General features: G+C 44.8%; 1 protein-coding gene across 1 annotated transcript; it reads left to right on the forward strand.

Annotated features, from left to right (window-relative positions):
- Positions 1–27,926, forward strand: HAO1 (hydroxyacid oxidase 1). Its single transcript, XM_061461583.1, has 8 exons — positions 1–199; positions 8,656–8,807; positions 18,053–18,308; positions 21,015–21,190; positions 22,096–22,187; positions 25,408–25,566; positions 25,841–25,910; positions 26,284–27,926. The coding sequence occupies exons 1-8, from the start codon at positions 51–53 to the stop codon at positions 26,352–26,354; spliced, it is 1,125 nt and encodes a 374-aa protein (XP_061317567.1). The 5' UTR covers positions 1–50; the 3' UTR covers positions 26,355–27,926.

Raw genomic sequence — 27,926 nt, forward strand, 5'->3', positions numbered from 1 at the left:
AAAAATACACAGCTGAAAAGAGAGGGAAGTAGGACTGAACTAACCCTGGGATGTCTGCAGGCATGTCTGGAAAGCTGGTTTGCATTGCTGACTTTGAGGAGTATGCTGCAAAATTCCTCCCCAAATCAGTGTATGATTATTACCGCTCTGGAGCAGATGACCAAGAAACACTAGCAGATAATGTAGCAGCATTTTCAAGGTAGGAGGAGGATTTGAGGCTGGGGTGGGATGCAGAGGGTGTAAATTCTGCTTTCTCAGTAGATGTGATGCAATATGAGATTTCTGTGTGAACAAAACTCAATTTTTCTGCAACTTCTTTCTTTTTGAGCAAAAAAATACACTTACAGAATTCATTTGGTGAACAATCGTCTCCTCTTCCAGTCCTTCACCTAATATTTTCTGTCCAAAAGCAGTCCCTAAAAACCATTAGCATCTTTTTAGCTTTAGCTGTGTTTTGTTTCACTTGTTAACATCAATTCTCTTTGGATCCAATATTTAATCAGCTGATGAAGCTGTGATTTCTACATTGGGGGCTATAATGCAAAGAAGGGATTCTTATGGTGGGGTTGTACCTTTCAGGTCTGGAGTCAGTTTTGCCTTTTCCTCTTTCTTCCCAACCTGGATTATAGAATCATAGAATACTTAGGGTTGGAAAGGATCTTAAGATCATCAAGTTCCAACCCCCTGCCATGGGCAGGGACACCTCACACTAAACCATGTCACCCAAGGCTCTGTCCAACCTGGTCTTGAACACTGCCAGGGATGGAGCATTCACAGCCTGCCTGGGCAACCCATTCCAGTGCCTCACCACCCTCACAGGAAAGAATTTCCTCCTTATATGCAAGCTAAACTGCCCCTGTTTAAGTTTTAACCCGTTACCCCTTGTCCTGTCACTACAGTCCCTAATGAAGAGTCCCTCCCCAGCATTCCTGTAGCCCCCCTTCAGATACTGGAAGGCTGCTATGAGGTCTCCACGCAGCCTTCTCCAGGCTGAACAGCCCCAACTTCCTCAGCCTGTCTTCATACAGGAGGTGCTCCAGTCCCCTGATCATCCTCGTGGCCCTTCTCTGGACTTGTTCCAACAGTTCCATGTCCTTTTTATGTTGAGGACACCAGAACTGCACACAATACTCCAGGTGAGGTCTCTTGAGAGCAGAGCAAAGGGGTAGGATCACCTCCTTCGACCTGCTGGTCACGCTCCTTTTGATGCAGCCCAGGATACGGTTGCTTTCTGGGCTGCAAGCGCACACTGAAGCCGGCTCATGTTCATTTTCTCATCAACCAACACCCCCAAGTCCTTCTCTGCAGGGCTGCTCTGAATCTCTTCTCTGCCCAACCTGTAGCTGTGCCTGGGATTGCTGGGATTAGTACACAATCTTCCCTTGTAAGTGCTTGTGCAGCACTGTGGGATCAGAGCTGCATCCCCTAGCAGATAGGAGCTGCATATCCCAGCTCTGGAGCGAGCCGTGAAAGGCAGGGCTCAGTCCTGGGTGGCCAGACTGTGCTGAGGGGGGAGTCCAGCTTCACCAGGAAATGCTGTAAATGATGGGAATTATGACAAACCAGTTTTCACTTAGACTGAGCCCCTGAACTGTTGTAAAAACCTGGGCTCGGGTCAGCCTTTGTCTCAAGCACAAGGTCAACACAAATTCAGTCAGCATTTGCTGTCAGATTCAGTAGAAGACGGTCAAAGCTCACATTGGTTCCCCATCCTCTTCATCCCCCCTACTGCTCAGCCCCCAGAGCATCAGCCTGAGCACTGCAGAGGGAAGAAGGTGGCTGGCGTCTGGTGGCCTCAGCCCAGCTGAGCCCAGTTGAGCTACTTCAACCCATGTTGACTTCTCTTTCCTTCAGTTGCTGTGTTGGTGCCGACATTTAACCCCCTGCGTTTGCTTTGCTAATCCCTGAAAGCTTTGTCTTTAATCCCTCTGAGCCTAATAAACCAAAACAGGAGGTTTCTGATTTATCTTTGGTCTTTCTCCATCCCCACTTTGCTTTTCTGCTGCAGAGCAGCAATCCTGTTCACTGCTGGTTGCCTTTCCACAGGCTGTGAGCAATTCAGCTGGAAATGCCTCACAACTTTAGGGCTGTAGAAACTTGGTGGTAATTCATTCAGGTGGATTTCAAAGGTCAGATTCCAGAAACCAGCTTGGAATCTTAATTTTAAGGACACGTATAGAAAAGCTTTGTAACGTCAGGCAAAGAAGAAAACTAATCTCCACTGTGACCGCTCATTAGAGACCTCATAGCTCAGTGCAGCAGCTGCCATCATGGACTGGGAATCCCTCAAGCTGCTCAAAAACACAAGCCAAGAGACTGCTCTGGCTTTGAGGAGTGAGTAGGAGCAGGAAGGGATGTAGTAGTGCTTATCTAATCTTATTTTTTTAGTTTAGTTTTTAATGCTTCCAGATGCTGCTATGATGTTACTTGTCCTCATAAAACCAAAATGAGATGTTAAGGAAAGGATGCTCAAAGGAAGTGCTCTGAAGCAATAAATTACAAGTAGTGAACTTTTTACTACTAACTGCTAGAGCTAATCCTGATTAAGTTGGATCTAAACTGCCCAGAGACAGGCTCTCAACAAGCTGGGTACATCCACTTGCTATGTTGGTATTAGCAGAGCTAGATGTTCATGGTGGGATAAGAGCAGCTCTGCTTTGAAGCTGTTTCCCACCACAGGGGCAAGTTCCTCTCATGATACTGACTCATCATACTGTCATGATACTCATGAGACTGCCTTGCATCAGACTGGTCACCTGTGGGGTTCAGGCTTACCTCATCTGGCATCTTCTACCCTGTTTTCAATAGGAGCCTCCAGTTTTAGGCATTCAGAACTGCGGAGCTTGCAGGCAGCCTGGAGATGAAGTAGATATCAATCCGCAGTTCCTTGAACAGGCTGAGACACTCTAAATTTGCCAGGTCCTGGTGTGACTGAAAGGCCCTTGATGCTGGGTTCCTGCTCCACAGCAGTGAAGGTAGGAAGGGGGTGGGAGCTGTGTTCCTGTCTTTGCTCCCCCTCCTTTTGTGTATTTGTCATAAAGAAAACGAGATCTCATTTCCTCAGGAGCTTTGTGCCATTTAAACATCTTCCAAAAGGCAGTTAATAAAATCTGAAAGACTTGACAACGGGTTTACTCTATTAAATCATCAAAGAACTGAACTTGCTGACAGCTAAAGAGAGAGGTTATGGGGTAGAAATGCTGAAGTCAAAGCTTTGCTTGTTACCTTTCCATTGCTCTACATCGACATCTCACTCTCAGTGCCCACCAAAGCACAGGAAAGCATGGTGATGTGCTGATGGTCACCCAGCAGATCAGTGGGAGCCTGAAGCCCAGCTCCCCTGGTAAAACACATGGTCCCCTTCCTTCTGCAGGGCCAGCACAGCTCTCCCCTTGATGATGGGCATCACAGCTGGAGTCGTCTGCTGGGGCTTGCCAGCTTTGCTGATAAGAAGTGGAAAGGATGCAGGGCTTCATGGACAGATGGGCTCTTTTATCTGTCTATAGCCAGAGGGAAATGATAGTAAAAGTGGTCAGAGTTTACAAACAGCCCTTATGTAGCACTCAGAAATGTAAGTTAAATGATTCTCAATGTTTCTAGTACCTTCCTGTACCCATCTGAAGTATTTCCATGAAGCCCTTGTGTGCACTTGCTGCCTGCAGCCGGATGGACCTTCCTCTGCAAAGGTGACCCCCTGTAATGAGCTTGTGAACCTCTTAGGAGGTACGTTGGCCACTGGGCTCCATGGACTGTATGTCAATAGCTACAGTGGTTCCCACTTGTCCCTGCTGAGGCACAACATGGCATGGTGGCTTCCTGGTTTCTGAGCATTGGATGCTGCCAGTAACGGTTCATTAGAGCGTGGTTGCAATGGCTTCCTGGCAGCACACCTAGAAAAGGTGGAGCCCTGGTATGAAGCCTTTATGGTGTTTTGGTTTATAACCAAAAAATATACATATAATATATATATTATATATAATGTATATATAATATATATAAAATATGTAATATATATAATGTATATATAATATATATATTACAGAGACCTGCTTGACAAAAGCAACTTCTGCAATCTTTTGTTCTTTGATGCTGTTGGGAGAAGCACGGCCTGACTGTGAGGGATGCAGGACTGCTGCTCGCTCTGACTCTCACATAGTCCCTCTGCACGTTACTGGTTTTCCTCCCTGTTCCTGAGCACGGCCTGTGGGTAAATAGAAAGTAAGATGGACTTTACACCCCAAGCCACAGAGATCACAAAGTCAGATGACTCTGTCACAGAAACAAATAAGTTCAGCTTCATTTCCCATTGATTTCCACTGCCAGAAGCCAAGCTGCAGACTGATTAAAAGCATTTACAGTTTATTTAAGTATTTGCAGATATATGTGTAAATGTTTGTGTTTACATAGGAAAGAAAGCACCAAGTGATCAGGAGCATGAATTGTTAGCCTGTACCTTTTTGGTATGGGCTGTGTTCACCCAAGATGATTTGAGTGAACAAGACTGCTGGGATGGATTGTATTTGGGGGGCAAATCAGTGTTGGGTTTGTATATGAGCTCTTTATATTTTTGGCAACTGAATGGTTGTATTCATAGAGAAATAGATTATTATTAGGAACTAATCTAGCAAATGAATGGTTGTGTTGATGGATGCTGTAATATTTCTTGCCAGTGCAATTTTTGGAGCAATGCAATTTGTTTTCATTAGAGATGTCCCTGCCCATGGCAGGGGGGTTGTAACTGGATGATCTTAAGCTCCTTTCCAACCCAAACCATTCTGTGATTCTATTAACTGAATATCCTGGCATTTGTCAGCACAGGAGCTCAAAGCACTTTGAACCTGTAATCAGACTCCAGAGTATGAAATGGCTCCAAAAGGCCAGTGTTTAAGATGAGGTTAACACCAGGTACAGTAATTCTCCCCCAGCTTCCAGTTCTTCTGGGACTGAGGGAAGAGCTGGAGCTCACATATTAACATTGGTGTGCTCCTGCTAAGGCCAGAAAATCATCTTTTACTCATATTGGAGATGGTGCTGGCATAAGTGAGGCACTAAGACAAGAAAAGATGATCTGGGATGTCGGAGCACACATTACTCTCTATGGCATCTGACTGCATTCACCTTCCATTTGCTCTGCATCCCAAACCACTACGTGTCCTTCCAGCCCCGTGCTGTCTGGCAGTTACTTTCACTCTCAAGTTGTCAAGGAAGCGAGGGGCTTGAATGGAGAATAGATTTAATGACAAGGTCAGGATGCCTTTAGCTTGATGGCACTGAAGGAATCAATCTGAAATCTCCCCTCAGCATGTTAATGCAGGTGGATGTCTGTGTGTGTAGGAACATGTTCCTGCTAATCCACCTTGACATGTACTGCCTCCCCGGTGGCCTTTGGAGCAGATATGTTTTGTTGTCATGGTCTTCAGTGACAGCACCGGTGCGTGTCCTCTGCAAACACATCATGTTCTAGCTCGGTGTTAAGGGTGTTCCAATGACTGGGCACATAAATAATTGAAATATTGGCTAAAAAAGGAAGGCTGAGAATGCGATTGGGGTCAAACATGCACATGAAGTTGTAGGGGGGAAGAAAAGGAAAGGAATGCTTGTGATAATAAGTTAGATTGCCGCAATGTCTTTCACCTTGGACAAAAAGAGTCGCTGTGTGGATGGCAAGAGAGTTTTCAGGGAGAGAAAATCGATCTTCCTCAGGCAAAAGGAGGTGTTGGTTACCGTGGCATCTGCCCCTTGCCCCACGGGAAGGCAGCAAAGTGGGTTGGAGTTGGGATGGAGACTGCATCCTCTCCCAGGCACACTGCTCGTGATGCAGCACGAAGGGATGGCTTGGTAGGGGCTCAGAAAGAAACAAGAAGAGCTGCTTGGAAAAGGGGTGTGGTTTAAAAATGTCATTTTTCAGAGCTGAAAGGCATTTGGGCAAGCAGTGAGTGCTTCCCTCTCACCCAACTGTAGATAACCTCAGTCAGAAGTCAGTCTGATTTCTTTGAGCATGGAGGGGGGAAAAAACCACCCCAAGACACTAATCCCTCCCATTCCCTTTCATCCTGCTTCTAAAACAGCATTTAGCTGAAGTTGCCTAAATCAGGGGTGCTCACTGCCTTCCCCATGCTGTGGCATCGCCCTGCTTCCACCTGGGAAGAAAGGTGCATCCACTTGAGATTGCTGATTGCAGCACATGAGTGTGAACCAGGCTGGATAAAAAAGGGGGTGATGAGATGAGGATGACTACAAAAATGCAGGTTTGTTACGGGATACCCAGGGAACATTTTCACTCACAGGCTCAGTTGTGTTTGGCAGCAGAACGAACGGTGCTCTGGTTACTGGGAATACAGCCCTCAGGGTTTGCTTGTGGCTGTTAAGGGCCTTTCCCTAGGGAGTGTCCAGAAAATGCCTCACATGTCCATTAAACTCACAGCTGCAGACACCCCTGTTCCCAAAGCAAGGTCAGGTTTTCATTCAGGAGTATAATACTGAGGTGGTATTTTCGTGAGACCTACTAAATACTCAGTTACAAGTATCGCTTGATGTTGGTCAAGAGGATGCAACCTGATAAGGTGCAAGGAGAAGAGAAGCCACAGAAGACATTGGAAGAGACATTTACATTAAGAATTTGAGGCTCATGTGCCTGAGGACCCCAAAAAGCTCCTAGATGGAGTAATTTGATGGCACATAATGGTGAGTGGGAAGGATGCTGCTTGAAACAGCATCATTTTTCTTGCACACTCTATTGGGAGGATTTTTGTTCCTTGTGTTGCCTTTCCCAGCTAAAAGATGCCTTGGAGCTGAGAGAAAGCCTTTGGAATGAGAACTAGGAAGAAAGGGGGGAGAAAAAAGTCATATTTTCTTAGTCCCACCCTCCCCTGAGAAACAACAAGCCCATACAATAGCATGAAAACAAGCCTGAGGAGGCATACTTGCAGTGTGTGTCTTGGCATTGAATGATACAGCTGACTCCCACAGACACACATCTCCTTCCAAGCATCATAACTATCTGCCTCTTCCCTGGGGAGTGCTTCCTGGAGAGCTGGCATGGCCCTGTGCTCTTGGGTCTCGTCCTGGCTCTGCCCCAGGCTTCTTGTGGGAACATCTCTTGATCTTTCTATGAAATGAAGAGATTCTGTCTTGTCTTCTTCTCCTTTCCAGCTTATCAGTTTGCTATGTGAGCTCGAGCTGACCACCGCTCGCTTTCGGAGCAGTCTGAGGGTAACGGTGCCTCTGGTTGCTGTATCTATCCTAATAGTAATGTCAGTCTAGTGCTGAGCAGGTAGAGGTTCAGCAGTACTGGAGCTTAAGTTTTTGGTTGCTTTCTGTAATGAAGATTCAATGGCCATCAGATTCCTTCCAAAGGGAGGGATTCCTTTGTGAGAGATGGATGTGCACCCTGCTACTGCTTGTACGGTGTTTGGCCTGGTGCAGTGCACACCCCTGTGCAGAGGCAGCCCCTGCTATTGCACACCCTCTTGTGGCTTGTAGCAACAGTGGCTTGGATGTACAGCATCACCTGGATGGGGAGAAGAAGATGCAGTTTTACAGGGATCCCCAAGGCAACCCTATTAATAAAGGGTTGGATATTGCAATATCATCTAATTGAGCCCATAAGAGAGATTTCGATCCTCTTGTAGTGATATTGTGTGGGGTCAAAGAAGGGATAAATTTCTGTGTATGCAAGCACGCAATGTCCATCCGGACTGCAATAAATTGTATTTAAGTGTGGGTTTGTTTTGGTGTCAGCTTCTGTTTGTACCCAGGTTGAAGACCCCAGGGGAGAATCAAGCCCAGCTCTGGGCTCATGTGGTTTCTGGTGGGACACGCTGAAGGCAAAGCATGGTTGGGAAGGGTTGAGCCAATGCTGGGCCACATCATTCAAGGGCTAGATTGTAATTTGCCCTGTTGGGAAAGCAGTTGTGCTGCTTGGTCTATTCCTGCACCAAATTACAGTGCCCACATTTGGTCTTTTCCTGGAAGTCTGGAGTCCCTGCGGCACGTCCCAGGGATTATGTGCATAGTGGCTGGGGACTGCTGGGGACAGGACCTCTCCAAGCAAAGCAGCTCGGTGTCTGTGCCAGCAGAGATGTGGTGCCGTGGATTTCCACACCCCCTGAGCTGGGGGAAGTCAGGGCAGCCACCCTGGCCACCAGTGTCCCATGTGGCAGCTTGTTTCTGAGTAGTCTCACTACTGAGACTCATAGCACGGGGACAGGGAGGGCTAAGTGTGCTGGCCAGGCTGGTTTTATACCTAAATCCTGTGTCTTTTGGCTCCCTAGTCCATAGAAGGAATAATTGAGGGAGGCTGGTGACTTCTGTTTCTGCACACCCTCTGCCATACAGATCTGCTCCGAGGCTTTTGAGGAGGCTGAGACTTACCATGAACCTGAATATTTTGCAGCTCCTGTCTTGTCTTTCAAATGATACCAGCCAATAGTGTTCAAAGGCTCTTCATGGCTTTCAACCTCCATGGGCTTTCATCCCTCCTGCTTTGTGTATTCTGTGGGTCCTGCTGCAGCTCTGGGTCACTCAATGAAGTTCTGCTCTAGCACTATCACAGCTTTCACCATCTTCCTCCTGACAGCAGGAAACATCTGCTCTAGCCCATTAGGAACTGTACATAACCCCAATGATGCTTTTTATCCTCCTCTATTGTGTCAGGTGGAAGCTGTACCCCCGTGTGCTCAGGGACGTGTCGGTGATGGACCTGTCCACCTCGGTGCTGGGGCAGAGGATCAGCATGCCGGTCTGTGTCGGAGCCACCGCTATGCAGCGCATGGCTCATGCTGATGGAGAGACAGCAACTGCTAAAGGTGAGCAAAGGCAAAGCCCCCTGCACCAAGGCAGAGATGAGCAGAGTGATGCTAGGCTGCTGGCTGTGAAGCCTGGTTGGTTTTCTTGATGCTGTGGCCAGGATGGGTTTGAGCTGCTGCTCAGAGTAATCTGTTGATTTTTGGTTGTTTCTTTCCATTGACTGTTTTGTGTGGAGGCTCTCTTTCATTATGGAACAGAGAGGAGAAATGCAGTGTGTAAGAAGGGAATCATTTGTAACATAGAAAATTGAAAGCTGCATCTATCTACCCATCTTTCTCTACATTCTATGAATATAACTCTATATATTGTCACAGCAACATCCTTCCTGTTGCAGCACTGCTTCTAGAAATTGCTTATCTGGGAAATACACTTCATAGAATCCCAGAATGGTTTGTGTTGGAAGGGACCTTAAAGTTCATCCAGTTCCAACGCTTGCCATGGGCAGGGACACCTTCCACTAGAGCAGGTTGCTCCAAGCCCCGTCCAACCTGGCCTTGAGCACTGCCAGGGATGGAGCAGCCACAGCTTCTCTGGGCCAGTGCCTCACCACTCTCATAGTGAAGAACTTCTGCCTAATGTCTAATCTGAGCCTTGTTTTAATCTAAGTCCTTGTTTTGAAAAGAGCTCTTTGAGAGCATCCCGGAGAACCAGTGAGATAAGGGCCTCTGAGGGCTAGATGCTGCAGAAAGGTGTTGCCTAAAAGGCTGCAAGAAATGGGCCGATAACCACAATTCAGATGTGAAACTGCTTCCTGCTCCTTTAACCAGCTGCAGAATGACACGAAGCATAAGGAAGAGGCCACAGGGTATGCCTGTTGCATGGGAACAGCACGGTGCTGTGCATGTCAGTGCTCTAGCGCTGAATGAGAAGGGGTGTAAAGCCTAAATGAGCAATATTAAAAGCAGTTAATAAATCCTGTGCGTGGCTGAGCTGTTCCTCTGACAGCGTTTCCACGAGCAATGCAGCAAATGATGGTGTGAAGCAAGTCTCATTACCTGCCCTGCAGTGGGAGCTGGTCCCAACAGCCATTCAAAAGCCCCATCGCTGCGGTGTGCACCGTGATGGGCAGCACAACTCCAGCAGCAATCTCTGTAAAAGCACAATTCTCCCTTCTCATAGTATGTTTGGACACGTTTTTTCCCTCTTCCCAAGAGGTTCATTAGGAAGCCCAAGATATTTTCCCTGTTGTATGTGCCGCCGTGTTCCACACGATGGAGCTCGAATACCTTGAATTGGTTTGTGAAGTGGCATCTGGTGGCGCTTTGGCTGTTCTTGTGCGTGATTTCTGGCCCAGGTTATGCTGGGAGGGAACTCTGAAGCATTCTACTGTTCAGTACGAACGTCTTCATGCAATGTTAAGAGCCAGATTTGAAACGCACAAATTCCAGGATGTTCCTTAGCAAAACTTCTTACCAATGGCACAGCCCAGCCACGTTTTAAGGCATAAATCCACTATGACATATGAAGTCAAGTGGTACGACGAGGCTGACTACAGGGCTGAGTTATGTGGTAGATAAGTTTGGAACTTCCTGGCTTTTGTGCATTTATATTTTCATATTTTAAGGTAGGATTATTTCATTTAATGTGTTTGGGGTTTCCAGCTGGGAGAGCTTGGTGAACCGGCAATGGTTTGAATGAAGCATCGAATAAATTGTCTATTGGAGCTGGTAAACTTTTCGTTGCTTTCAGAGTTGACAGTAATTCAAGTCACAGCTTCTGCATTGCAGCAGTGCTTCTTGTAGCAAAAACATGCTTCAGTTTTGTGCTCTGTTAGAGGTGGAGTGGGGTGTTCAGTGCCAAGCGTTTGGTTTGACCTTCTAAGATGACAGGGATTAGCCATAAATTACACCTTTGGCTGAAAGGTTCCCTTAAACTTGGGACATTTGGGATCAGGGGGTTTGAAACATCCAACTTGTCTTAAACTGTGATACTGCTGAAATATAAGCGAGCAGTTTGTTGGTTGCTTTGTGATTTACACAAGCTGAAAGTCTGATCCATAGCCTTGTGGCTTTTGCAAAACCCAGTGTACTTCATAAGCTTGGCTCTTAGCTCAGGTGTGTAGGAAGCGACATATGGTGGTGCCTCTGCTGTTATGATAATCCTGGAAAAGGATCCACGTTTCATAGAATCATAGAATGGTTTGGGTTGGAAGGGCCTGTAAAGCTCATCCAGTCCCAACCCTCTTCCTCTTTGTATTGTGAGACTGACTCCTGGTCCTGCCAAGGAATTCCCTTCAGTAACAGAGTTTTGCTTTAAACTCTCTGCTCTTCCAGCAGCTTTGCCCACATGTGGCAGCACAAATGTTCTCTCTAGGGACAAGAGCATCTCATGGAGTCTCTCATTAGGTAAAAGTCCCAGTCCCCACTTTGGGGCAAGGAGTTTTGGCAGCTCACTCCAGCTGGGGGGAGCTGCTCCTCCTCAAGGGATGCTCTCCCGCAGTGACCAAGCTGGTAGAGAGGGATGTGCATCTTACCAAAATAGGGAAAAGTGTGGCAGCTCCCCTTAAACACACCTTCATTGACAATTCTGTTTCATTAGTAAAGGACCTTTTTTGGGGTAAAACTGTTCAATTGTAAGTTTAAAAGCTGCTGGTGACAAGCCATCTAACACAGCACAACTCATTCCAAAGGTTATCTAACTCCACTCTGAGCAGAATAAGCTGTAGCCCTGGTCAGAACATGCACAGCTTCAAATCCAGATATTGGATTTAGTTATACTTCTGTTTGCTACATATAAAACAGCAAAAAGAAAAGCTATTGTCCATATAGGCTGTAATGAGGTTGCTCCTCAGTTCCCTTTGATGTATACAAGTGGAACAGGAGACCCCATGGAGGAAGCTCTTTTGTCCTTGACACGATTTCATGGCCCTTGGCGGTTGTCCCACTTTTCCCAGCTCTGTCTTCAAGGACATTCCCAAGCATTTTAGTTATAATTCATCACTTTATATTGCAATTTCCCAAAGAATGGATTTTCTGTTCAGTAGAAACTGAAAAATTGGGAGGAAAATTGTTTTGGATTCACTGAAGTGTTTAATATGATCCCAAACACAAAGGTTTATTTCATTTTCCTATTAATGCTTTTCACCATAGCTCTGTTTTGAGTCAAAAATGTTAGCTCAGCAGAAAACATTTCCATGTTGAAAATATCCACACATGACATTTTGACTTAGGTGAATTTTTGTTGTCCTTCCCAATCCAATTTCAACCTCCTTAACTAAAAATATTCGCCAAATTTGATGAATAATCTGAGCCACCATTAAAGAGCAAAGGGCTGCTCCCTAAACACTTTGCAACAGGGCTCTTCTGATTCTACATTAACTTAGTTTTTTCTTGCTTGTCCATCAAAAGATTCGTTATTCATTTGTCATCCCAACTTCATTCTGTGTGATCCCTGTGTTGTCTCAGAATCGTAGAATCACAGAACAGTTTGGGTTGGAAGGGACCTTCAAAGCTCATCTGGTCCAACCCTCCTGCAATGAACAGGGATATCTCCAACTAGATCAGGTTGTCCAGAACCACATCCAGCCTGGCCTTGAATGTCCCCAGGGATGGGGCATCCACCACCTCTCTGGGCAACCTGTGCCAGTGTTTTACCACCCTCATTGTAAGTAATAAATTTTCCTCACATCCAGCCTGAATCTCCCCTCTTTTCGTTTAAAACCATCACCCCTTGTCCTAGAACAGGCCCTTATACAAAGTTTCTCCCCATCTTTCTTATAGGCCCCTCTTAAGAACTGAAAGGCTGCAATAAGGTCTCCCTGGAGTCTTCTATTCAGGCAGCACTGCCTGCAAGTGTTTCTGTAAATAGGACCTGCTTTCAGGAACACCAAAGCAGACTCTCTTGTACCAGCTGCTCAGCAAGAAATAGCAACTTTCTGAAGCCTTAATCAGTGATAAGCAGATTTGTAGCCCTTTCTTACTGAGATTTCTATTCTGATTAAGTTGCTGCTCATTACACACTGCTATCTCACTGACCCATCACCTCATGTTCTTGTGGTTTAGCCCAGAAGCAGTATTGCAATACCCGACTTCTGTGACTTGCTGAAGGTCAGGTGGAACAACCTGACTGCTTTCTTGGCCTGAGCTTTTGAAAGCTTTGACTGGGGGTTGCTCAGCTGTGACATTTTGATGTTTACCACTCTGCAGTTGCTCCTAGATAACTTTCTGAGTTCCTGCTGATGCAAGAAGGGTTTCACCATCACCTGCAATGTGACGGCACCATTTGCTTTGCCAAATGGAGAACAGGAACACTGACTGAAAAGCTTTTTAGTTGAGTTACTGGCAGCTTTATTTCCACTAGAAAGGAACACCTTTGTTCTTTTGGCTCTTAAGAGACTTATAATGTGCTTCTTGTTTGCTCTGATGCTGTTGAGCAATGAGCAGTTTCCTTGTGCTCATTGCACATGCCTGAGACTACGAAGGAGGGATTTTGCAATCTGCTGCTATTGGTGCTCAGCCACAGTGAAAATAGCAGGACTTTGTACCCATGTTTCATAGAATCCCAGACTGGTTTGGGTTGGAAGAGACCTAAAAGTTCACCCAGTTCAACCCTCTGCCATGGGCAGGGATACCTTCCACTAGAGCAGGTTGCTCCGAGCCCCATCCAATCTGGCCTTGAACACTGCCAGGGATTGGGCAGCCACAGCTTCTCTGGGCACCCCGTCCCAGCACCTCAGCACCCTCATAGTGAATAACTTCTTCCTAATGTCTATTCTCTGTCTCTCCTCTGTTAGGTTAAAGCCATTCCCCCTTGTCCTGATTTCTTGTCAGCCCTTCTCCAGAATTCTTGTCAGCCCCTTTACATATTGGAAGGCTGTTCACCTTATGTATTGGAAGGTGTCCCCTTAAGGAGCCTTTTCCTCTCCAGGCTGAACAAGCCCAGCTCTCTCAGCCTGTCCTCACAGGAGAGTTTCACTGCTACCCATGTGCTGTTCCCCAGAAATGTTAATTTTAAGGTATGGCTACTTGAGAGTCCTTGAGGGGACAATGTTCACGTGGGACAAAATAGCCTGGAGTGACCTGGCCCTAACTCCCCCCAGAGACCATCATGGCCAGGGGACTTTCTGATGCAAGTGTACACAGGCAGTCTGGCCCAACAGCCCTCCTCAGACCAGCCAGATCCATCCTGGCCACGTGTATCTTTCCTGCTGCCTCCAGCCTTCCTGCACAGCTGACACAATGCGTTGTGTCAACACAAGGATCATAGGCACAACTCACACGCAGTGTTTTGTAAGGGGTGAGTGAGGAAAGGCCAGGCAGGGGATTTCTCAGCCAAGCGTGGTTAGTCAAGAGAGAAATGTTGAGTACTTTAAACAAGTCTGTTTCTTAGGAGATGCAGCTCCAAGAACGTAGCTACTAGCTTGAGAAATACCACCGTACCAAAAGGACATCACTCTGGTTCCAAGTAATGTCCTCTGACCCCTAACCTGGGGCCAGTGGATTCACTGATGGATTCAGGAAGAATGACCACAGTGGGGCAGTTGGGCTGCATGCTTCTGAGATGTCCCTTAAAGGGAAATGATGAGAATTTGCACACTTAGAGAAAAATAGGAAGTTCCCCTTCCCATACAAGGTAACCTGGATAAATGTGCAAGACCTGGGCTCTTCTCCAGTGGTCTCCCATGAAATATGTTGCTGCTGGGTTGCCCACAGGGACAAACTCTATACCTTCCTAAACCAGTTAGCGAAGTGATGTCCTATCAGATTAGACTGAGGTTTCAGGATGAAAAAGGGGCTAAAAAAGATTATCACTCTGTTCTCCTGTGGATTCCCAAGCAGGTCCTGTCCCATGATCTGCTTGATTTGTTGCTATGTAAAATACTTCATCTGGGTTCTCGAAGAATGAGGAAAGCCCCATCCTATTGGGGTCTGTGTTCCATGGTGAGAAGGTATGACCTTGCTCATGGCTTCCCTGGGCTAAGTGGAAGGAGGTACCAGTGGGGCTGAGAAACTTCCTTTACACATGGAACAAAGGCTGTGAAGCTTCCCCTTGCTGGGAACCCCAATTCTAGCTGCATCTGGCCCTGAAACAAGGTAGAGAACAAAGAACTCAAAGCTTTATCATCCTGACATGGAAAAGTTCCCCAGCCTCTTGTATGTGGCTACTGCCATGGCCTCTGCACTATCACTGACCTCAGTGAGAGCCTGAGGTGTGCGCAAAGGCAAATGTATGCTTTGGGCAATGCTTTGGGTTAAAAGACCGACCGGGAGGGGGTGGGGAGGAAAAAAAGGACTAAAAGCAATCTGAAATGGCATGAGGAAAGGCTGGTTTACAAAAATCCAATGTTTAAACTCTGGCAAATGTCACATGTTGCTGCAAGAGCATCCTGTGGGAATACGGATCTAGTAGTACTGATTTACAATAATAAACAGAGGTATTTGCAGCACCCCAAACTTGAAGTGTAAAATATGGTTGCTGGAGGAAATGAATTGCTTCTGTTTTCTTCCACTGCACCTAATATGCAAGAAGTGGAGGATATTTTTAGCAAAACCTGGTTTGAAGTAGGAAGACAAAATAGAACCTGGCAACGCTTCAGGCCGATGTATCAAGTGTTTGAAAAACCTAGAAAACTGTCAAAATAAGCTTTGAAATGATCAAGATGAAGCACAGATCAACCAAACCTGGAATCTCTAAAGCTTGGAAAGCTTCTGTGTGTGTGAACTTTGCATTTGACCACATGGATCCAAGCTACACGTGTTGAGCTGGCTCTGGACCAGATTGATAACTACAGGGCAGGGGAATGCTGTGAGTGTGCCTTCGTGACGGTGCCATAACCCAGTCTGGGATGCTTGAACTCTGATTGAACCAAACCACTTAAATCTAATCTTAAATGAGACGAAAGCATTATTTTTCTATTGCTACGTATGCAGTTGAAAGAGTACGGTGTTCTACTGTGTTTTAAACCTTTTGTTCACCCAGTAGATTTTATTGTGTAGTTCCTATTCTGATTTTTGCTGCTTGTGTCCATAGGGCTATTGAGGTTGAGGATAAAAGGAAGAATAGAAATAAATGGCTACCCAGAGGCAGATTGAACCATAACATTTCCCCCTTATCTGATCTAAGGGGTTTGCAATTGCTGGGTTAGCAACTCTCCCTCTCATTCATGAACTTGTATTTGACAGAGCAACAGGAATGCGGATCCCTTGTTTCTTAGCATCACTTGATGGACTGGATTTAGCAAATGACTTCAGGATTTGCAATAACCCACCACAGCTGATTTTAACAAGACTTTAGAATCATGGAATCAAGTAGGTTGGAAAAGACCTTTAAGATTATCAAGTCCAACCATTCCCCAGCACTGCCAAGGCCACCACTAGCCCATGGCACTGAGGCCTCGTCTCCATGGTGTGTGAACACTTGCAGGGATGGTGACTGCAGCCCTGCCCTGGGCAGCCTGTGCCAATGCCTGAGCACCCTCTGGGGAAGGAATTGTTCCTCAGCTCCATCTAAACCTGCCCTGGTGCAGCTTGTCCTATTACTTGTTACTTGGGAGAAGAGACTAGCCACCTCCTGGCTCCATCTTCCTTTCAGGTAGCTGTAGAGAGAAGGGCATTCAGTAAGCATGGGTTCTTCAGCAGCAGCTCATTTCTGTGGACTTAATCTGGGAGAGGGAACTATTTTCAGTAATTTTAAGGGAAGGAATGAAAAGGCTGCAATGCAGAGTTTTGGGTCATTGCTTCTGTATTTGCAGTGATTGAAAGCTGCCTGGTGGCCCTGGGAGGGTGTAACCAATTTGTTTGAATAAGCTGTTCATAAGTTTCCACTCTAAGAGACTTGTAATCCTTATTTAATAAAATGTTGTCATAAAGACCACTTTTTAATTCCTCGATGGGCTGGAGATGACGTTTAGAAACAGAGCTCCATTTACATTACAAATATGCATACTGCGGTAGACCAAGAAAAATAAGGCTTTCTATGATATTTTTGAGTTTTACAGTGTGTTTTCCTTTATTTTACATTAAGTGACAGATTACTCCAAGAAGAATAAGTAATAGATTCATAACGATATGGCTGTATGAGGTTAGCTGGTTTGCGGTGCAGCCTGGGCTGGAAATCACCCCCAGGGAGGTGGCCAGCACAGAGCCTCTGGCTGCTTGACCCCCTCTGGGATTGTTCAGTGACATTTAACCATGGGGCTGGCTGCCCATGTCTTGGGAGTGATTCCATTCTACAGCCTTTCGAAGGTAAAGGAGAGGCCAAAACACACTGGGCATGAGCAGCCATTGCTTTGGCTTCATTGGAGACTTCAGAGACCACTTTTCTATTGTACGTACTCATCTCTCTGCTTACTTTTGGGGTATTCTGGATGGAGACTGTCACTTGGGGTGTGTTTACCCCACTCCTGTGAGATAAGAACTTCTCCTTTTTATCAGCAGAAGTGTTAACTTTGTGTATGGGATCCCACAGTGGATGTGGGTTCCTCTCCTTCAGGCCATGAGACAGAGCAAAAGTGTTCAAGCAAAGAACAGTGGAGCTTCACCCTCAAGTCTTTAAATAAGGTTGTCTGTTGGACTGTGTCCTCCTGTTTTATTAAGCCCTGAAACTCCCTGTAGGGATGAAAACAGGCATTTACTAGAACAGCACTTCAAGAAACTTCAAAATAGGTTTAATGCTAGTGAACATTTTGGGGGTGGGACAAAGCAGCCAAAATGTGGTGATCAGAATGCTTCAGGAGGGTGTGTATGTGATGGTGGTGAGGAGCACTGAAGAGCAATGTTGAGAATGACAGATCCAAAACACCAACCAGCAGCAATGTGGCAGTGCTGAGAAAGCTGGAAGCTTTAATTCCATATATTTTTTTATTTCTTTAGATCATTTAAAACTGTGCATGTAGGTCCTTAAACTTACATGCCAAAATGCCTGACAAACAGTAGCCAGATACTCGGGGCTTACAAACAGGCTCCCCTTAGGATAAAGAATCATTAATATAGGTTAGGCTTAGTTTGATTATAGTATCTCTTATTTCCAGCACTGAAGTAGGCATCATCCCACTGTGCAGATGGCAGTCACTAGGAATTTGCCTTTAAACATAGAGAATAAAACAGAGAAGGCTCACAGCAGCCCGCCACTGTTAGTAACTGCTATCAGTGCAGTTACTAACAGTCACCCCTGCAAGGCTGGAAGCGCATTAACACTGAGGAAGGCAGTGTGAGATCACAAACACTGAGATGCTCTGATGAGCCAAGTACTCCTGCTTAGAGAAGCTTGAATAATCTCAAATGTAACCTTGTATTCCTTCCTCCAGCTTGCCAAGCCACGGGGACAGGGATGATGCTGAGCTCCTGGGCCACCTCTTCCATTGAAGAAGTGGCTGAAGCAGCTCCATCCGGCCTTCGCTGGCTGCAGCTCTATGTGTACAAGGACCGGGAGGTTACCAAATCCCTTGTGAAGCGCGCGGAGCGAGCAGGATACAAAGGGATCTTCGTGACGGTGGACACGCCGTTCCTCGGCAGGCGCTTCGATGACGTGCGCAACAAGTTCCAGCTCCCTCCCCACCTCAGGTAAATGTTCACTGGTGAGATGTGGGAGATGGGCATGTGGTTCAGGTTAGAAAGGTCTCAAAGCTCATCCAGTTCCAAACCCCTGCCATGGGCAGGGACACTTTCCGCTAGAGCAGGTTGCTCCAAGCCCCATCCAACCTGGTCTCGAGCACTGCCAGGGATGGGGCAGCCACAGCTCCTCTATGCTCAAGTGCTGGCACAGTGTTAGCAGCCACAGGCTGGCTGGAAAAGTATGGAGTGGATGGGATATCCAGGACTTGGGTTTACAAAATAGAGCTAAAAGTCTTGTGAGAATCTTGCAAGTAAGTCTTGGTAGTGACCGCAGTCGGCCTCAGCATGTATTGAGAGTGCTGTGTTTGCCTTATTCAGAGCCTGAGAATGGACACAAGAATGGAAGGGAAAAGCCCCAAAGGATAACTGAACATATTTTGAAACAGATTAACTTTGATTTGAGTCCAGGTTTTGAATATTATCAATGGATCTGAAATGCTCTTCCTATGTCTCCTAAGACTGTCATGCTATACTATATACTTACTATACATACCGTGTAAAGCAAGAAATATAATACCACATCCTGAGGTCTGTCTTCTTTTTCATAATATTTAAATGGAAGGTAACCATGGGACTCTGCAATCAATCTGATTCTTCACCTCACAGGCAAGAAAACCTCCAGAGCCTTGGGGTGTTGGATCTACCAGTATGCTGGGACTTGAAGCATAGATGGTATGATGAAATTTGACAGAGCAAGCTTATCTCTGTCTATGATTTCTGTGTTTAAGTATAGTCTTATGAGGAAAGCATCATAAAACAAAATATCCCTCATACATCTAATGTTAAAATGTAGCATGCTGGTATGTGTGTGCCCCATGTAGTAATTCTGCTATAGATCTGTGATCGACAAAACACTGTCGATAACACTGTCATTTCACCTAAAAAAGTCTTCCTTTAGGGGCAGCACCGTTTTAATGTGTGAGGTTAAAGAGATTTTGAATGCGAGTCAACCCAGAAATGTTTAAGTAATAGAGCATTTCTGAACCCCTTTGACCCAACCTGACCAAACCCTAACAAGGTTTTGTTTGAGTGAACCACATTAAATCACACAAAGTTGGAGTAACCTTTGAAGGTTCTAATGAATCCCTTCAGGTTTCAGAGTGACGCTTGGGCAGTGTTTTGTTGCCGAGCCGGCGGTGGAACTCTCCTCCGCTCAGTTATGTGATAACTTTTTCTTGGCTTCAGGTTTTCAACAAAGTTCTCAAAGCAACAACAAGGTGCCATTGTGCTCGGAAACGTATGTAAGGCAACATTCATCCAAGTGTTGATCTGCATTTCACAGGCCAAGAAAAACAACAGTTATTTATATAATCTTATCCATGGTTCTGTTTTCCTCTGGGCACCCCACCTTCCACAAACCAACAGCTGAAAAGCTGGATCTTGCTGAGAGCCCTTTCTCATTTTCTTCTGGGCCTGGAGCTGAACAGAAAAGCTTGTTGCAGGCATGAAATCAGCACTGAAACCAGCCAGTTTCCAGGCACAAACCCCAGCACGTGTCCCAGAATGTGGAATATGAGCATAAAACAGCACAATGTGGAACAAGAGAGTTTCCAAAGAACAGAGCGATCAGCCTCGTGTGGGACATGGGTGTCCTTGGTACTACTGGTGTTGCTCATGGTGGTTTAATGCTTGTGAGCACTTGGAGCTGCTTCAGCTTTCTAATACAAGCACTGCCTGAATTACTTTATTTACCCTCCTTTTCCTGCTTTGTGTAGCAAGTCTGTGAAGTCTTTGGTGCAGGGGCTGTCCCTTACCATTCGTTTCTAGAACCTGTGAGATTGATTTGGTACTAAAAAGCAAATAATAGCTAATGTTTTCATATGAACTTAATTTCCACCCCTCCTACATTCTACAAGGAAACATGCAAAAAAGAAAACATGAGAGGAACTGGCTGGATGCTGTCAGAGATGAAAATTCAGAATTCTTTGCAAAGCTTCATTCTGATCCACCTAATTCATGGAGCTTAACAAAATTTCCCTCCCTCCTTCTCCGTTCTACCTACCCAATCCCTTATTCCTCCAGTAGCTGAAACCCCTGGATTTGGGGGGTAAAAAAGCAAAACCCAAAACAAACCCAACTTTTCTGCACAACAGCAAAGGGGATTTTTGCTAGTGAGTACAGCTGAACCTCTACTTTTCAGTGGGTCCTGGGTTGTGGCAAGCAAGATTGATGTTATCTTCTTAAATCCAGCCTGTACTGCTTTAGGGTCTGAATGTCCCACAACCTCTGGTGCATTTCTCCTGGCAGACACTGTTGTTCCTGTTTTATGACGGGGGACTGAGGCAAAAGGAGTGGCAAAGTGTCATGCTCAAAAGTCGCATGGGAGGACAGAACCTTGAGCCCACATTAGCGCTCTCACCGTTGACTTTTCCTCCTGGTTGTGGATTTGATGCTGAACCTTTAGATTTTGGACTTCATCCCGTTTCTTTTGGAAGCACCAGGACAGTTGCCTCGGGCTGGAGAGAGCTGTACCAATGGTACCAAAGGCTTTGCCAGCCAAAGGTTTTGGCTTACTAAAGACTGTGATCTGACATGCTCCTGCCCTGCCATACAGCAAACCTTTAACACAGCTAAACTGAATGCTGGCATTAGGCACTGATTCGTGGCTACAGTGAACCTTTCTCAGCCTGTTTTTCTATGTATTTTGTCGTTTAGATTGAAGAACTTCTCCAGCAATGACCTGGCATTCTCCTCAGGGAAAGACTTTGGAGAAAACAGTGGATTGGCTGTGTATGTAGCTGAGGCAATCGATGCAAGTGTCAACTGGGAGGACATCAAATGGCTTCGAGGGCTGACCTCACTGCCTATCGTCGCAAAAGGAATCCTCAGGGGTGTGTAGCTCTGCTGCTTCCTGTGGGGTAGGCGAGGTGCCCCTTTGCACAGGGAAGGGAAAATGCTGCTGCTGGGCAAGTTTCTGTAGAATTGCTTAGAACTGCATTACTTTTAAGTGGAAAGCATCCACTTCCCTGATACGGAATATGGTGGGATCTACATTTGTATTTCTGTGCTGTGTTAAATGGAAGATGTACCCAAAGAGACTCAAAACAAGCAGAAGTAAAAAAAACCTTCTCCATGCATGGTTAGGAACCCAGCAACAAAGACACTTGCAGAAGCAGCTGCTTAAATAAGTACCAGATGGTTTGTATGGCTGTGCTACAGGGTGTTTTTACCTTGATGTTCAATAGGTAGGGACCAGAGCTTACTGAATGTGTAAGTTGGTCAGCTGGCATGGCATCAGTTACGTCTGAAATCAGACGCAACCAGGAAGATGGAACTTGCTCTGTTGGTTGTGCCTGTAAACTCTGTATACAACTTCAAGGAAAGCTGGATTTCCATTCTGTCAAAAGAGCACTTAGCACAGTGTAGTGGTTTCATTAAGTATGGATTATTGTTGTAATCATGCCAATAATTCTGCCTTGGAGAAAATCATTCAGCAAAGTAAATTTCTTTGTGATGAGTTCCAGAATGTGGTGGAGAAAATAAAGGCTTGCAACTAAAGAGGCTGCTAATCCAAAGTGCTCAAATGTTCTGCTCCCACATTTCAAACTACTTTTCTGGTCTTATTTCTTAGAGATAAAACTTTTCTCTGTGTTGAGATGGGGCTTTGGAAGGGTGAAGCCCTAAAGTGGCTTTGCATTACCTGGCAATGTGTTTTCTAGTGATGCCAAACTTTCCCTCATCATGGTGTCAATGCTCCCAGTTATGGAAGGGCATATTGTGTCTCTTTGTTTTCCAGCTGACGATGCTAAAGAAGCGGTAAAGATTGGGGTAAATGGTATCCTGGTGTCAAATCATGGGGCACGCCAACTTGATGGGGTCCCTGCAACTGTAAGTACTGGTGCTGATATACACCAGTAGCCTCTGGTTCTCTCTACCTTTTGGCTTCTTATTTGCTTCTCTGAACACATGGTAGCTGGAAGAAAAACCTGTAAATATGTGATATCTGCCTTAACCCACAAACAGTAATCTTCCTCCTCTTCTCTATGTATGTCATATCATACTCTGTCAGACACAGCCTCCCCTTGGTCAGATCAGACAGTAAAACATAGGAGGGTTGATGTGTGCCTGTTTCTTCAAGCTACCCTGTCCTTGGCTGCAGCACCCTGCATGGAAACCTAGAGCAGTTTCAGACAGAGCATTACTGTCAGTTAAAGCTTTAGAAACTGGAAAGACTTTAAGGATTTTCTTTTCCAGTCTCCTCATCCATTTCTCCTTTCTTATCCTTTTCTGAAAACCCCTTGTTGCCATCTGCAGCACATCGAAGGTTGTTTTTTCCCTTTAATATTCTTCAGAGGCTTCTGAAAAATTACAGGGTTAAAGAACAGCTAAAGGCAGAATGAAACTCTCCCTTTTTCTCTTTTCAAACATTTTTACCTTTGGAAAAGGTACAGAGTGGTTAAATTACGTTATTTTTTCCCTTTCCTTTTCCTTGTCATGCTACCCCGTGCCTTTTCCAAAGGTGAAAGGGATTTGAGAAGTCCTCATCTGGCAAAACAGAAAGAAGTAAAGGAAAATGAAAAAGTATGTGTTCAGGCTGAAGGAAAACCCTCAAAATTCCAGTCATCACTCATCTTGCTCCGTTTGGTGTGGGAAAGCTGCATAAGTAAAAAGAGAATGAAAGGGAGGAGAATCAAAGCCTGGTTGCGACTGTTTCAGTATTCCTAATGTGCCCTTGATGAAAAACCTCCTGTTTTCCATGATGGTTCTCTGAAGGGAGAGGGGGACAGGTAAACCCTTTTTCAATGCTGAGAGCACAAAGCCTTATCTGCTCATCTCCACTGTCCCACTGGCATGTTCCCCCTGCAGCGCCCAGCGCACTTCTCTCTGCTCTCTCATCAAGGACTGGATGTATCCTTGGATCCATCCTCAGGCATGGATTTCCCCAGCTGTTTTCCTTCAACCATTGACTTTCAGAGGTCTTTTCATATACCCAGTGATCATCTGGTTGTGTTGGCTGGTTCTTCAGCACCCAAGCCCTGCATTGGGAAGCCAGCACAAATGGTTTTCTAAATGGTTAATGAAGTTGAGGCATTGACCTCTGAGTTGAGGCATTATGCTCCGAGATGCTCTTGCCTGGCTGTCTCCAACTACTCCGAGGGACCAGTAGGAAAAAAGACTTCCTGATGTCAGGAATTCTCCAGTTTCAAAAGAAAGACTGAGATCTTTCTTTTTCAGATATGATTTAGTGCTGTTGGAGAGTTGCAGCTATTCAGCACCACATACCTTAAGGGGAACTGAATTTTCAGAGTGTGGGTCCCTAAACCTTCTGAAATGAAATTTTATCTTCATCTTCTGTTCTCTTTATCTTCTTATCACCTTCTGAGCATATATTCCCCAATTTCAATTAGAGTATTTGAAAATCTTGGGCAAGCCTATATATGAGCTAATCCAACAGGGAGGATGTATAAGGATGTTAAAAATGTTATTTTGAGGAATGAGAAAGCTCAAGAAACATGATTTTTTTGCCAAAATCAGTAGAACATTCTGTTCAAACTATCTGTTATGAGATGTTCCTTTGCAACACCACAGAGCAGGGGAGAAGGCACTATTAAAGCTGATGTATTCACTGGATTTCATCGTACAAAGACACTACTTCTCACAATGGAAATATCTGGAAAGATCATGCTAAATGTTTCTGCTTTAAAACCATAATAATTTGCTTTAATTCCATGGCTTTTCAGAACGTGAGCTGAACCCAAGCTAGTTAATATTTCCAGTGTCCAGTTACACATTGAGGAAATCGATGTTTTAATTATGGTTTGCATCATACTTTAGCTATTACAGCACTTTAATGTCGGTACGGTTTGTCAGGATGTAGAAAGTGGTCTCTGTATATGGAAATAGATCCCAAATATGTTTGGCAAAGAGAGCAAAACCAAAGGGAGGGGAAAAAAATCACAGCAAGTGCCAAACTTCAAGAAAATGTTAATCCAAATCTAAAAACAAACTGCACTTTCAAGTCTTCCCCCCCCATCATCTCCTGGTCATTTTTCATCCATTAGAAAGGAAATGAATTACATCCGTCTTTAAAAGACGTGAATTTGTGGGCCTTTTGTCTTACTACCACACACTGTTTCCAGTCTCCTTAGCATTTGGCTTCCAGTGTTGCGTCTTTCCTGATTTTCATGGATAGGCACTATTTAGGCATTATGGGAACAGTTGCCCTGTAACTAATGCTTGAGGTTTGAATTCAGGAGGCTCATCTCTTCATTGGGACCTCTTGCCTGGTGTGAACATGTTGCTTAACTCCCTCGTCACTTGTAATTTAGGAACAGTAAAAATCCTTTCCACCCTTAACTTTATCACTACTGTAGGGGATTAGAAGAGCTCAGTGAAAGTAATATACAAGTGCAGTAAAAGAAAGCATTTCCCACCTAGATAAAAATTCAGAGGAAAGCTGGCTTTTTTCCCCTTATGATGAAGTCTCCTCTAGATTTATTCCTGTTATCAAGATGCATTTTCAAAAGGAATAATACATTCATTAAAATTTTTAAGCCAACTCTAAAGTTCTTTAGGGCACATCTTTCTCTTCCTCCATGTCTTTGGGTACAATACCTGCCTCTGGGCTCCTGGATGCTTGCTGATCCTTAGTATAAATGAATAATAAATGTAAACAAGAAAGCAAAGATGGTTATTTAAAGGTGACAGTGATTCACTTTCATCCCCAAGCTGATGAACACTGGATGTTTGGGGTGGGGTGGGGGTAATACAAAGAAAAGGCCTCTCTGCTTGCTGTTTCTTATATACTTCACAAGTATCTGATACTGGCTTATGTCACACACATGTCATAGGATCAGATGGCCATTTTATGTGACCCTGCTGATTCTCATTCTATTTATGTGACTCTCCAAATAAATTTGACCTTTGTGTACATCTGCTAACTTGCTAAGTCACTGCTGTTCTTCAATGCAAAGCTGTGCTATTTGTACATACAGTTAGGCATGCAACTGCTCATTTAACTTCTTTAAAGCTTGGATCCTGTATGTAAGAATTCATTCACAAAATAAATAGGAAGCAGACAAGCTGTATTCCTGTTTTACTCTTTCAGATTGATGTCTTGCCTGAAATTGTTGAGGCTGTGGAGGGGAAGGTGGAGGTGTTCCTAGACGGTGGTGTAAGAAAAGGCACAGACGTTCTCAAAGCACTTGCTCTTGGTGCCAGAGCCGTGTTCATTGGAAGACCTCTCATCTGGGGCTTGGTTTATCAAGTAAGTCAGAAAAACCTCAATTTTATGTTTGTAGATATCTAGACTCCCTGTTTAAGCTCAGTGTATGCACAAATGTATATGTGTGTGCACATAGGAGTGCGTGTGTGACGGTACCCGAGTGTGTATCCAGACCATCTGATTTAAAATTTGCTATGACAAGTACTCAGGAGTTACAGTTGTGCATGAAACTTCGTTGGCTCAGTATGCATGTCTGTATTTACACATGTGAGCTATATGTACACATAATAGTACATATTGTCTCCTAATCTCTTAGGGTGAAGAAGGAGCAAAAGAGGTTCTCCAGATGCTGAAGGAAGAGTTTCGCCTGGCAATGGCACTGACAGGTGAGACCTCAATGTTTCCCCTCAGTAATCACACTTTCTCATTGCTTTTATTTGCCCTTGGCAAGATGCTATAGTAACTTACACAAAGGAGATGGAAATGTTTGCAGTATGAACAGGTTAGTCTATGGAGAATTGGGAAGAAGACTTGTTATCCCTGTCTTATAGGTGGGACCTGAGCAGATAAGCTAATAGCAATAAAAGATCTTTTTCACAAGGAGAGCAATACATCCATAGAAAAGTAGTGGAAAATCCTCAGTCGCCAAGGGGTGGATTTCATCTGACAGAATGTAGATTTCTATAGGGCAGGAAAAGAAAAGGCATAGAGTAGGATGGAAAAGCAGGGCTTTCAACTGATATGTAACTTCCACTCCAGGGTGCCGGAGAGTAGAAGAAATCAGCAGGATGCTGATACGAAGACATCAAGTATTGTCTTCCAAGATTTAGGTCTGAAGATTATTGCCTAGTGTCTTGCCTGTTGTACGGAAAGTGGGCTACCAGACAAAAAGCAACTGTGTTCACTCTTTGGGCTTCATCCTGCAATCCTGACTGAGAAGAACTGGTCTGTAGGAGACGACTTGCTGAAGAATGTACTTAAAGCAAATGTTACAGGTGTTTCTGTATTCTCTTAGGGTCCTAAGGAAAACTGCTCTACTGGGAGTTGTGATTAAAGATGGGCCTTTATAGGAGACCAATATAGAAACTTCAAGGTGTTTTGCATCAAACCTAGTATTAACTTACATGCCTGGAAGTAACTCCGATGTTAAAGTGAAACTATAAACTGTTTGACAGCAAACCACTATCAAAATGGAGAAATTTAAAATGTGAAAGATAGTTCTTGCTCACTGTTAGAGAAACTACACTGTAGATTGTGGAGATTAAATCTTGCTTGCTTGTGGACATGGTGTCATTTCCCTAAACACTATATGCTATTACTTACAACTAAGAGTCCTCTAAGCTCCTACTGCCTACATGCTTAGGATGAACTGAATAGCAAAGCAAAATTAGGGAAATTCTGCTGTTTAAGTGACATAAAACCCCTCTGCAACGAGACAATGTTACACATGTACATCAGGTCTAGGTCAGCCTCTTGGCTGGTGCAAACCCTTGCAGCCCTATTGCCTTCACCAAACTTCACCAACTGCACCCAGCTGAAGCTGTGAGTCCGGTTTTCACCTGGATTCATTTGCTGACAGTGGCAAGTGAAGGCTGATGCTACCTGGGAGATTTTGTAGGATTTGCAGCCATGTGCAAAGGAGGAACTTGAATAATTGAGGCATTAACCCTTCACTTGGGAAGATCCTAGTGGCCCTACTCAGTTTCCATGAACACCCTTCAAACAGATAAATCTTAGTGTTATTCACTCTGTTTATGATGTGGATACAGAGACAGGCAGGATATGCTGAACAATCCAAATCCCCACTGAATTCATGAGAAATTTTGCCCTGTAAAAGGGTACCTTTATACTACAGAGTGACCTTTCCTTAAGTGAGCAAGCAGGCAGAGGAGGTAAGACTCTACTAATCTCCTCTTGGGTAAAACTAAGGGTGGCTCTTCATGTGTCTCACTTCTGCAGGTATAGCAATGTTACTGGAAGCAGGCAGAGGCCACTGCAGGAAGGTTTTGAAAATCTTATTGTGGAAATTCAGTGTTCATTTCTAAGGAGGAATAAAAGAAACCCCAAAAGCCTTGGTTTCATTGTTCACTGTCACTGACATCACTGGCTCCACCGTTTGTTTCCCATCAGTGTCAGAAGGCCTCATGTGTTCTGACTCTCCCTTTTTGCTCTGTTTGACATATCCCTTACCGAGCTTTAGAGGCAGCTTTGTAATAAAATGATGGAATATTATAATGTGAACTAAAGCTGGGGCTGGAACTCAGAAAGGGGAGAAAACCCAAAAGGCCACATGCTTGCCCTCCAGTTGTAAAATCCATACTCTTATTTACTGCAGAATGCAGTGTGTTGTGTGAGGGTTGCGTAGCAACAAAATAAAGTTTATCTCTGTAAGGAAATATGAA

Source organism: Pezoporus flaviventris, unplaced genomic scaffold (assembly GCF_033815535.1).
Source record: "Pezoporus flaviventris isolate CSIRO_AGI_PZ_B2104156 unplaced genomic scaffold, CSIRO_AGI_Pfla_v1 ptg000031l, whole genome shotgun sequence".
Classification (NCBI taxonomy): domain Eukaryota; kingdom Metazoa; phylum Chordata; class Aves; order Psittaciformes; family Psittacidae; genus Pezoporus; species Pezoporus flaviventris.